The 11,359-nt window shown below is 32.3% G+C and overlaps 1 protein-coding gene across 7 annotated transcripts; it reads right to left on the bottom strand.

The window, feature by feature from the left end:
• Positions 1 to 3,515: 3,515 nt before the first annotated feature.
• LOC112799341 (sugar transporter ERD6-like 16) lies at positions 3,516 to 6,976 on the bottom strand. Of its 7 annotated transcripts, none has more exons than XR_011861774.1 (11): positions 6,414 to 6,961; positions 6,174 to 6,330; positions 5,912 to 6,068; positions 5,762 to 5,821; positions 5,605 to 5,633; positions 5,432 to 5,518; positions 5,255 to 5,330; positions 5,085 to 5,149; positions 4,462 to 4,534; positions 4,038 to 4,362; positions 3,516 to 3,886 (listed from the first exon to the last, which is right to left on the bottom strand). XR_011861774.1 is itself a non-coding variant. In XM_072196201.1 (11 exons), the coding sequence occupies exons 4-7, from the start codon at positions 5,784 to 5,786 to the stop codon at positions 5,274 to 5,276; spliced, it is 234 nt and encodes a 77-aa protein (XP_072052302.1). In that variant the 5' UTR covers positions 5,787 to 5,821; positions 5,912 to 6,068; positions 6,270 to 6,330; positions 6,414 to 6,976; the 3' UTR covers positions 3,516 to 3,886; positions 4,038 to 4,362; positions 4,462 to 4,534; positions 5,085 to 5,149; positions 5,255 to 5,273. The 7 variants fall into 7 exon arrangements, 2 of the variants coding, with proteins under 2 accessions (XP_072052302.1, XP_072052299.1); XR_011861777.1 differs by having other exon boundaries at positions 6,270 to 6,330; positions 6,414 to 6,952; XM_072196201.1 differs by having other exon boundaries at positions 5,605 to 5,669; positions 6,270 to 6,330; positions 6,414 to 6,976.
• Between the last annotated feature and the right edge of the window lie 4,383 nt (positions 6,977 to 11,359).

Here is an 11,359-nt window from a genome sequence, read left to right as displayed (position 1 = left end):
AATATGATAATAAAATTGTGATTTTGAAGAACTATGAAATAAGTATAAAGACCTTTAGCTATATTTTAAATTGAACTTGACCATGGAAGTTTGGTTTGTTAGCCTAATATGAATAATTAAACAATGGTTTGATAAGATTGGATGAGGAAAATATGTTGTATCTGAGTTAGTTTGCAACTTTGATCTTGAGTCTAGGGTATTATATTAGACACCTCATACCCGCAAGCTGTATATAATGGCCTAAGCTTAACGCGGTGGATATTAAAGTGTGTGGAGTAGAAAGTGGAGTTGTGATGTTGGTTATGAGATTAATAATAAAAATAATGAGATTTGATTAATGACTTACAATGAAAAATGAGATTGATACGAGACTTATGACGAAAACTGTAATTAAGTTGAGATATATGCAAGAGATTATCATTGACGATGATTATTATGTTATTGATGATATGATTATGATTTTGGTTGATGATAATTATAATGGATGATGGTATTGGCAAGGACGTGGATTTTGTCTCGCTTGCGTGATTATGATTGAGATGTGACTATTACTTAGCAATGATGTGGGTTTTGTCCCGATTGCTTAGTGCTGCGGTGGAGATATGGGGACCGCCCGCATTCTTTCTTATCGTAAAGGTAGCTGGGCACGCAATTTTCAGATTTGCTAGCCTCTAAGAGAAAGTGTCAGAATACTCTCCCTTGGAGACTAATTTGTGATAAATATGAGATATTCATCTTGGGGATGCATGACAGAAAGGTTATATCCGGGTTAGCTACCAGATGTGTCGGGTCTGACAATATAATTGACACATAAGCTCATGACTAATAGGATAGATATGCATCATATGCATTTGTTTGAATTATTTGGCTGTGCATTTTATTGTTGTATTGTGCTTATGCATTTTATCTGATTATGTGTTATGTACTTTATATGTGCTTGCTTTTGGGTGATTGAATTGTTTGATTTGATTGTGTTTGTTGGTGTACGGAGGTGATAGAAGTTGAGGCGGATTGAATTTAGAATTGTCCTTAGACACTAATTTATGCATAAAAAAGAAAGATGGTAGTCTATTGGGTACAAAACACTTAGATGTGTCTTTGGCCCCTAAAGAAAAGATTTAAAAATTTATTTCACTTTTTTTAATCACATATGACTAAGAAACATTTGAATAGAAAATTATATATAAGTGAAATTAATTTAAAAATAAAGAAACTAAGGAATATGAACTTTTATAAAGGTAAACTTTCTTAAGATGGGCGTCGACCACGTGTACCTGTTTCTATTATTCTTGTGGCATTTTCTCTTTTTAATGAGGGTCGTGTGGTTTGGTTCTCAACCCCTATATCTAATATTTGTAAAAGATGGACAGAAAGAAGATTCTTTGAATTTGGATAAGCCGATGCCTTGCAAATTCGGATTTGTTTTCTTAGATGCTTCCCTCGCCTTTGCTATTACGTTTTTGTATAAAGGGATAGCAGTTCTAATTATGTAGTATTTGTTTTTAAATTATTATTATAAGCTATTTTTGTAAATAAAAAATATTATGATGATGAAATTTTATTTATTTATAAATGTATGTATGCATATTTGTATGATTTGTTTACAAAAAAATAATGCTTTTCAATGATTAATCATAAGGTTTTGCAGGTCAAGGCTCTTACTTTATATAGATATATATAGATAAGTGGATGTAAAAGCCTCGCTATCAGAGCGGCGCAACCAGAAGCATAACATTTTGGTAGTGATGGTGTTACAAATGCACCAAATTTATTCCTAAACTTGCATTAAATGACTTATTTTACTCCCTCAATTTGAATGTCACGCACCTAGTTCATTCACTAGTTTTTTCTCATTTTTTTATAAATTCATAATTTTTAATATCTTTAAATACGTTAATTTTATTTCTTTTTTCTCATGTTTAAATATAAGTATTTTTGATAAAATACTTTTAAAGATTTTAGTTTTAGTAACAAATATTTTTCATAATAATTTAAGACAGATAACTATACGATGTGGGCTAGTTTTACATACAATAAGAGTAGAAATCACATACTAAGATAAAAAAAATGGAACATTTCATTAAAGTTTTAGTTTCACACTTATATCGGTATGTGACAAATGCAAAATCTACTATTTTTATTACAGTTTTGTCAAACATCCAAGCATTTTTGTCAAATAAGTCTAACTAAATTGTTCTAAACCTAACAAAAATTACTCACACAATGTGCGCATGAATTATGCACTTTTTTTCTTTGCGTTCCTTTTTCTTTGTGTATTTCCTCTTCCGTGTCATTCTTCTATTGTTGTTGTTGTGTTTTTTTCTTTTCCTTTTGATAAGGAGAAGATATAGAAGAAAAATAAAGAAGCAGTTTGTAAGATCCAGAACTCTTCAAAAGTCTTATTTTAAACTATTTCAAATTATATAATTATTTACAGTTTTAATTTCAGAAATTATTTTATTGAAAATAATTAAAGAAATTTTTGATTAATTGGAATTGAAATAAATTAAGGTTTTTATCCAAACTCTATAATTATGGATTATTTTCCTATTTACAATTTAAAATTTTAGAAATTAAAAAATAATAATATTTGGCTATTTAAATTAGAATTTTATCTAATTTTATAATTATTGAGTTATTTTCTGTATTTAAATTATAAAGTTAGTAGTTATGAAATAATAAGAGTTTTTATATGATTTAATTCAACTAATTGATATTTTTATGATTTAATACTTTAAGTTTTAGGAATAAAGAAAATTAATCTTATTATCTTATAATTTCAATTTGAGTAATTGATTTCAAACCAATTAATATTTTGATACAACAAATAATATTTTAAAATAATTTTGAGAACTAAATTAGATTTCAACTTAAATCCCAAAATTCCCAATTTTATACACCAACCCTTACCTTAATTAACACACAATTTTTCCTTTGTCCCAAATGAAACCCTAGCCATCTTTCTTCTCAGCACAATACACACAATCACAACTAGAAAATGGCTTAATACAGACAGATTTGGTTTATATTACAGACGGATTTTTTGGTTACCGATGAAATTACTGACGGATTTTGTCCCTCTATAAAAGTCTCGTCGAAAATTATTTACCGACAGATTTTTTTTCGTCGAAAAATTACCGACGGATTTTTACCAGTTATCGACAGATTTTCTCTCTGTAAATTCTTCATCCATTTCCCTAAGACGACAAACTTTTCGACGGATTTTTCATTGGTAATTACAGATGGATTTTCTGATGGATTTTCTGTCTGTAATTATAGACGGATTTTTCATTACAGACGAAAAATCTGTCTGTAAATTACAGACGAATTTCTCGACGGATTTTCTATCTGTAATTTGAACCTTGGAAAATCATCTCACACTATAATTACAGACAGAAAATCCGTCTATAAATCCGTCGGTAAAGTAAAATAGAAATTTTTTTTAAAATTTTTCCATTACAAAATGAATACTTTAGGTTTATTTTTTAAATTTCCTCCATCAAACACACTATAAATTGAAAAAAAAAAGAGGCCAAAAATCATATAGATAAACATAATATTCATTACATGATACCTATAAAATAAACCATTGACAAAACTATAACTATTTACATTACTCATTAACACTACTAGTTCCTTCATTTTCAATAATTTAAACAAAAAAGATTTTATATTGATCCTATTCCTTTTAGATTGCATGATGGTGACTTGCTCAGAGCCATTGACAAATACACCTCCTCGACAAATAAACCATTAGACAAAAATGCTACTTTTGATCAGTCAGCAGGAGTATACCCTTAGAGGCTGGACCAACTTAACCTGGAGCGTAATAATGCCGACGAAAGAGTTCAACATCTCTTCCTAAAGGATCGTTTTTGCGGACTACCTGAAAGCATTTTGGGACACACAATTTAGCTAGTATATATTGAATCATTTTGGTGCATCTGTCAAGTAAGGCAAGACAAGTCCAAAAGAGTAATCAAAAGCTCAATAAAGTAGCCAGGCAAATCCAAAAGAGCAAAAATAAAAAAGTACACCTGAATCACATGCTGAATTGGCCTCCCGGCTTTTTTCAGCACTCCTAACTGTAAGCATGTTGCTGTAATTTTCAAGAACTGACATTGATTAATGATTGTGAAATTCTTTTTTTTATGTTGTTTTTACTTGCTCAAAGTGGATAGGGAATTTCCTTATGTGTCAAGCACTGAAGTTGATGACATTATTGATGTTCAAATCCCAATTCTTTTTCGGTTGGTAAGTATATTCAAAAGTTTGCAATATTTCACTGACAGATGTTGCAAGAGCATTTGTCATGAGTCATGACCTTATTTTGATTCTTGGATATTGATAAAAGCTGAAAACCTGCAGGTTCATTCAAAAAATTTTAACATAGGAGTTCAAGCACTGATGCTTCTCGATAAAATCACATCCAAGAATCAGATAATCAGTGATCGATTTTACCGTGCATTGTACTCTAAACTTCTGCTTCCAGCTGCCATGAATCAAGTTTCTAATTTTTTCTTTTATTTCCATACTGCATAATAAAAATTTAAGGTTACTGATGATTAACAATATAGGAGCCATGAGTCTCCATACCATAATTAATTTTGCTTACAATATTTCTCAACCATTTTATTTTATAAAATAATTTATAATTTATCAGAGGCAGCCTAGCATTTAGATATGATAGTAGCAAAAATAGAATTTTTTCATGTAAATCCATATTCCAAACAAAGGATTTTTAAAAAGGACTTTCATTTAGTTTCATGTGGGAGTCAAGAAAAAACAAGTTACTAGAGCATTTGCTAAATGAGAAAAATCATTTCTCGAACAAGTGACCTTCCAAGTCATAATTAAGAAAACCTCAGGTCACCAAGTTCAAATAGAACAACAAGGTAACACACAATAAACAAGTTTCAAGAGCACAATGATAAAAAGAAATATTAAATACCCTTGGTGAAGGCAGAACACGACCATCCACTTGAGTAAAGCCAGTGCTTATAGAAATTTCACAATTTTAAAGCATAGGTTCAAAACCATAGTTGCTGGTTTTTAGTGCCTAACAAATGTATCTCAATGCTTACCAGCCATCTAGGGGACTCGGGGATAAACCACAAACCAATCAGCAAGCAAATGCATGGAATAAGTCCTTCAATTTTCAAACCAAACCCTTCAAGTTAGACCCCTTTTTCTTCACAATAGTCCTTATGCAGAAAATTAAACTTTAAAGCTAATGGTATTAATTATGGTTTACCTGCCAGAGCTAGTTGTCTTCAAGTTATGACACTTCCTATTAAGAATGAGACTGAAGTTCCAATAACAATCATAAGCTGCAATACAATTGCAGTTAAGACCAAAATTCACTCCAATGGTGTGCTTCAACATTTTAATCATCAAATAAGTAATATGATCATTCTTAATGTTTTCCTACCTGATTTGTTATTGCAAGTCCACCTCGAAGATTCTTTGGTCCTATTTCAGCTATATATATATATATATAGGAACTTGTTCCATTTTGCTAACATAAGATATAGCTTTCTATCAAAGCTTCAAATTAGGAAAAGAAAAATATTGATAATATTATAATATACTATAGTTAATTACCACATATGAGATAACTCCAATTCCATATCCTGTGAAAAATCTTCCAAAGTCAAGTGAGTAAGGATCTTGAAGCAGACAAAATAACAAATTGAACCTCATTTCTATTTTGATAACCTTTTTTTAGAAGATGAATTTACATATTGCATGAGATACATACCTTTGAGAAGATGAGGGCTAACCATCCTGTTATCCAAAATGCTGTTGACATTCTCATTGCCTATTTCCCATGAGAAGCAAGGATTGTTTATCAAAATTTAAAGTCCGTCATAAACTGCATAAACTTATTTGGAATTTAGATTTCACATACCCTTTTTCGGCCAACTCTAACTTTGCTACCACCATCTCTTCTCTTGCCACCGCCACAAAGTGATGGAGTTACAAAGTTACAAGAACTTGCAACCTTGTTAGAAAACAAGCGCCATGATAAATTGTACAATATCAACTAGCCATCAGCTAGCAAGAGCCTGCAACAAATTCAACTATTCAATTCAAATTCATAGAAGAACAAATGCATCATTTTCATCCCTGCTACCAACAGCTTGAATAAATTGAATTTAAGACTTTCAAACCCATAGATATCAAGAACTCCAATGATAGATTTAGAATTTGGCTAATGCATCCCTGCTACCAACAGCTGCAACAAGATCAAGGGTTCTTGTAATGACCTCCTCAGGTGTTACCATCACATGCTTGATCAGTGCATCTTCCAAGCTCTTAGCATCACACCTACAATAGAATTACATAAAATAAACTGATCCACTTGGAATTTGAGAAAATATTTTGTATTTGATTCCAGTAGTTAAAATTACCTAACACTTTGAGCTTGGTATATATCCAGCTGATATAATTGTATCCAATCTTCCATAACCTATGCTACCGCCAACACAAATTTTTAATAAATCAATAAGATTGAAGGAAAAAGCAAATTAAAATACACATTAAAAAGATTGAATGAAACAACATTAGATCTAAATTAAGGTGGAGTAAAAAATGTGCAGGAAGCAATTCCATGGAAAATTGAAGGAGAAAGGGGGAAAATAACACAGAAAGCACTTATAATTCATGGCTGTGAATCGGAACGAGCTCAGAAGAGAACAGAGATGCGTTCACCGACGGGAAAATTGTTCAGAAAAATAGATCGTCACTCGAGGAATTGAACAGTAAGAAAAGCGAGAGAGTGAAGGTGGAAGAAGAAATCGAAGGAGTGGTGTAGGCAAGGCCGCAGACGACAACAACGACGATGGAGGGACGATCGGGAAGAGATGAAGGAGGCATTCTCTGTGAGCGATGTATGTCTATGAGAGGGGGAGCTCAAAACCTAATTAACCCTCGATAAAAAGAGAAACATAAGGTTACTAATTCTCTTACCGAAGGATTTCCTGTGAATAATTAGTTTTCATAAAATAGGCGGCAATATTATAGAAGAAATTATAGACGGATTTTTATATCTGTCGGTTAAATTTATGCAAATTCATTCTTTTCATTATCGATGGAAAATCCATCAAAAAATTCCTCTGTATTTCTGTGGGATAAAAATTTACACACACACACACACATCCATCAAAAAATCCCTCTGTATTTCTCAATATTATAGAAGAAATTATAGACGGATTTTTATATCTGTCGGTTAAATTTATGCAAATTCATTCTTTTCATTATCGATGGAAAATCCATCAAAAAATCCCTCTGTATTTCTGTGGGATAAAAATTTACACACACACACACACACACACACACACACACACACACACAAGGAGTGGTGTAGGCAAGGCTGCAGACGACGACAACGACGACGATGGAGGGACGATCGGGAAGAGATGAAGGAGGCATTCTCTGTGAGCGATGTATGTCTATGAGAGGGGGAGCTCAAAACCTAATTAACCCTCGATAAAAAGAGAAACATAAGGTTACTAATTCTCTTACCGAAGGATTTCCTGTGAATAATTAGTTTTCATAAAATAGGCGGCAATATTATAGAGGAAATTATAGACGGATTTTTATATCTGTCGGTTAAATTTATGCAAATTCACTCTTTTCATTATCGATGGAAAATCCATCAAAAAATCCCTCTGTATTTCTGTGGGATAAAATCCGTCGGAAATATCCATCTGTAATGAATAAATTTCTAGTAGTGAATACACACACACACACACACACACACACACACACACACACACACACAGAGAGAAGGAAGAAAGAAAAGAAAGGGAAGAGAGGAGAGGGAGCCGCGGGAAGAATGAAAGAGGGAAAGGAGGAACTTGCCGGATAGCAGTGCCCTGCCACCGCGCCAGCTCCTCGCCGCCGTGCTGCATCGCCGTCTGATGAGCAGATATTTTATATGCTTTTTGACATCACTTTCATATAGTTTTTATTTAGTTTTATTAAGTTTTTATAGGTTTTAGTGTTAAATTCACATTTTTAGATTCTACTATGAGTTTTTGTGTTTTTTTTTGTATAATTTCAAGTATTTTTTGGCTGAAAATTGAGGAGTTGGAGCAAAAGTCTGATTCAGAGACAAAGAAAGCACTGCCGATACTATTCAGATCTAACCTGCCTGCATTTGGAAGAGCTTTTCTGGAGCAACAGAAATCTAAATGGAGCATTCTTAATGGCTATGGAAAGCTGACTTCTAGAGCTTTCCAGGAATATATAATAGTCCATACTTTGCTTAGGATTAGAAGGCCCAAAACTAGCATCCAACGCCAGCTTCCTGCCCCCTTCTAGGTGTTCAGCGCCCAAAGAGTAGAGCCCAGCATCCAAAGGCCCAGAGAGGACCCCCTAGCTGGCGTTCCACGCCCAAAGATCCTCATAGTACATGGATCTCATCAAAACTCAGTCCAAACACTCACCAAGTGGGCCCCATAAGTGAATTTTAGTACTAAAAAGACTGTTTTACCCTTACTAGTCACTAGTTTAGTATTTAAGGGATTTAATTCATGTTATACGCACACTATTCAGCATTATTTTCATTTGATCATTGTATTCTACCTCAGTATGAGTTTCTAAATCTCCTAGGTTGAGGGGAGGAGCCCTGCTGAGTCCTATGAATTAATAAAAGTACTACTATTTCTCTTCAATCCTTGTTTGATTAATTCTAAGATGCATATTCGTACTTCATCGTGGTGAATAGGATGATCTAATCAATTAGTTCTGTTCATCACATTAAGACGAACGTGCTTGACAAACACCCACGTCTACTTGGGTCAGAATGCGTCTTTCACCGGACAAGGACGACCAACAGCTTGCATATACATCTCTCAGACGGCTAATCCACAACTTCGTTGGGGACTTTTTGAGACATCAGTTCAGTTGATTTCTGGGGAGATTAGGGCCTCTGTGGTAGAGGCTAGAACCCAAAGATGCAGCATTCTTTGATCCGGAAGATCCGACCTTGTCTGTGGCATTTTGAGTAGGATCATTAAAGAGAATAGCCTGCAGGAACTTCACCCTCAAGTAGAGATGGATCCACACTAACCCTGAGATTCAGATCCAGAGGAGTATTGGCAGCTGCTCAAACTAGTGTCAATCACATATAGCCTGCCATTGAAGAAATCACTCACAAGCAAGGAGAGCAGTAGTACCAGAGTTAATTCTGAAAGGCAAAGCAACTCCAACTCTCAACTCTATTCTCAGCATATAATTCCTAATAGCTAATCCAATTGGTTTTACCCCTTTCAACATTTATGACATTTTATCTGTTAACCTTCAAATCAAACAACTCCTTCTGATTCCGCCTAACTAAGACCTGCAAGACAACCATAGCTTGCTTTAAGCCACAATTCTCGTGGGATCGACCCTGACTTGCTCAGGTATTACTTGGACGACCCAGTGCACTTACTGGTATAATTGTACGAAAGTGTGAGGATTTGTGCTACCATGTTTTTGGCGCCGTTGTCGGGGATTGTTGAGTTTGGACAAACTGCCGGATTGTCTTGCTCCCTAGATCAGGTAAAATTTAATTCTTTTATTTTTGTTTTCTTCTTCCTTAATTTTTCGAAGATTTTTAAAACTTTTTCTAAAAACCTTTTTCAAAAGTTTTATTCTTCAAGTATCCTTAGCTTTCTGATTGAGAGTCTTTGAGTGTGTTCTTATTTGGGTCTCTTATTTTTATTTTCTTCTTCTCTAAATTTTGAAAATTTCAAAACCTTTTTCAAAAATATTTTTCTTTCCTTTTCTTTAATTCATGTTCTTGGTTGAGTCCTGCATGTTCATGCTCTTCAATTCCAAAAATTTTAAAGCTTTTTCAAAAACCTTTTTCATATAATTTACTTTTGGCATCCTCATAATTGTCTTTGAGTCTTTCTTTCTAAAAGCTTTTCAAAAATAATTTTTCTTTGTTTAAATCTTGTTTAAATCTTGTTTCAATTTTTAAGTTCGGTGTTTTCTTTTTATTTCTCTTTATATTTTTCAAAAATCTTGTTTTGGTTTTCTAAAAATTTTAAGATTCATGTTCTTTTTATGTTCTTGAGTTCTTTGAGTCTTTAAATTTTGTTCTTGGTGTTCTTGTGAGTCTTCAAAGTGTTCTTGAGTCTTGTATGTGTCTTGATCTTAAAACTTTTAAGTTTGGTGTTCCTTGGTATTTTCCTCCAAAATTTTTGAAAAAACAAGGGTGCTAGATCTAAAAATTTAAAGTCTTGTGTCTCTTTTGTGTTTTTCTCTTTCATCATAAATTCAAAAATAAAAAATATATTTTTAACTTTATTTTTGCATATTTTTCAATTTTTTTAATTAAAATTCAGATTTTCAATTTTAAATTTTTATCTTATCATATCTTAGTTGTCATGTTTTCAAAAATCAAATTTTTTCAAAAATAAAAAATCATATCTTTTTCAAAAATCCTATCCTTTTCAAAATTCAAAAATCTTATCTTATCTTTTTCAAATTTCAAATTTTTAAAATTAAATCTTTTTTTTTTCAAAATCAATTTTCTAATCTTATCTTTTTTGTTTCTTATCCTGTCTTTTCTAACTTCTAATTTTTTAAATCATATCTTTTTTCAAAACTTTTTAAAATTTTATCTTTTTCTAATCTTAAATTTTAGTTTCAAATATTTTCTTATCTTATCTTCTATTTTATTTTTTTAAAAAAATTAAAAATTTTTTTTAATTAATATCTTATCTTCTCTATCATCTTTTTCTAAACCACCTAACTAACTCCCTTTTCTTAATTTTCGGAAACTACTTCTCTTCTTCTCTCTCTTATTTTTCAAAACTTCCTCACTAACTCCTATCTACCTTAATTTTCGAAAAAAATATCTCTTTCTTCGCTCTCTTCTTTTTCAAAACCACCTAACTAACTCCCTTCTCTCTCAATTTTCGAAAATTAATTCTCCCCCTCTCTCTTCTGTTGTCAAAAATTTAACATTTAAATTAATTAACTAATTTTTGAAAATAAATAAATAAATATTTTAATTATTATTTATCTTTTCTACTTCTATCTCTTCTTCTACTCCTTCATCTTCTACCTTTCTTATTCATAAACCCAAGTGGGAATGAGGGGTTTAGGAGAACTACGGGATCTTATACAAATCCTAATGCTGACTTTTATGGAAAAAGTATAAGCATACCTCAAATCAGAGCTAGTAGCTTTGAATTAAACCTTCAACTTATTACTTTGGTACAACAGAACTGTCAGTATTCTGGGCTTCCTCAGGAAGAACCTACAGAATTCCTTGCAAATTTCTTAAGAATTGTTGACATAGTACACAGTGAGGGAGTAGACCAAGAGGTCTACAGGTTATTACTCTTTCCTTTTG

Source organism: Arachis hypogaea, chromosome 1, assembly GCF_003086295.3.
Source record: "Arachis hypogaea cultivar Tifrunner chromosome 1, arahy.Tifrunner.gnm2.J5K5, whole genome shotgun sequence".
NCBI classification, from domain to species: Eukaryota; Viridiplantae; Streptophyta; class Magnoliopsida; order Fabales; family Fabaceae; genus Arachis; species Arachis hypogaea.
Note: the sequence above shows the minus strand (reverse complement) of the source record. Positions and strands in the feature narration are given on the sequence as shown.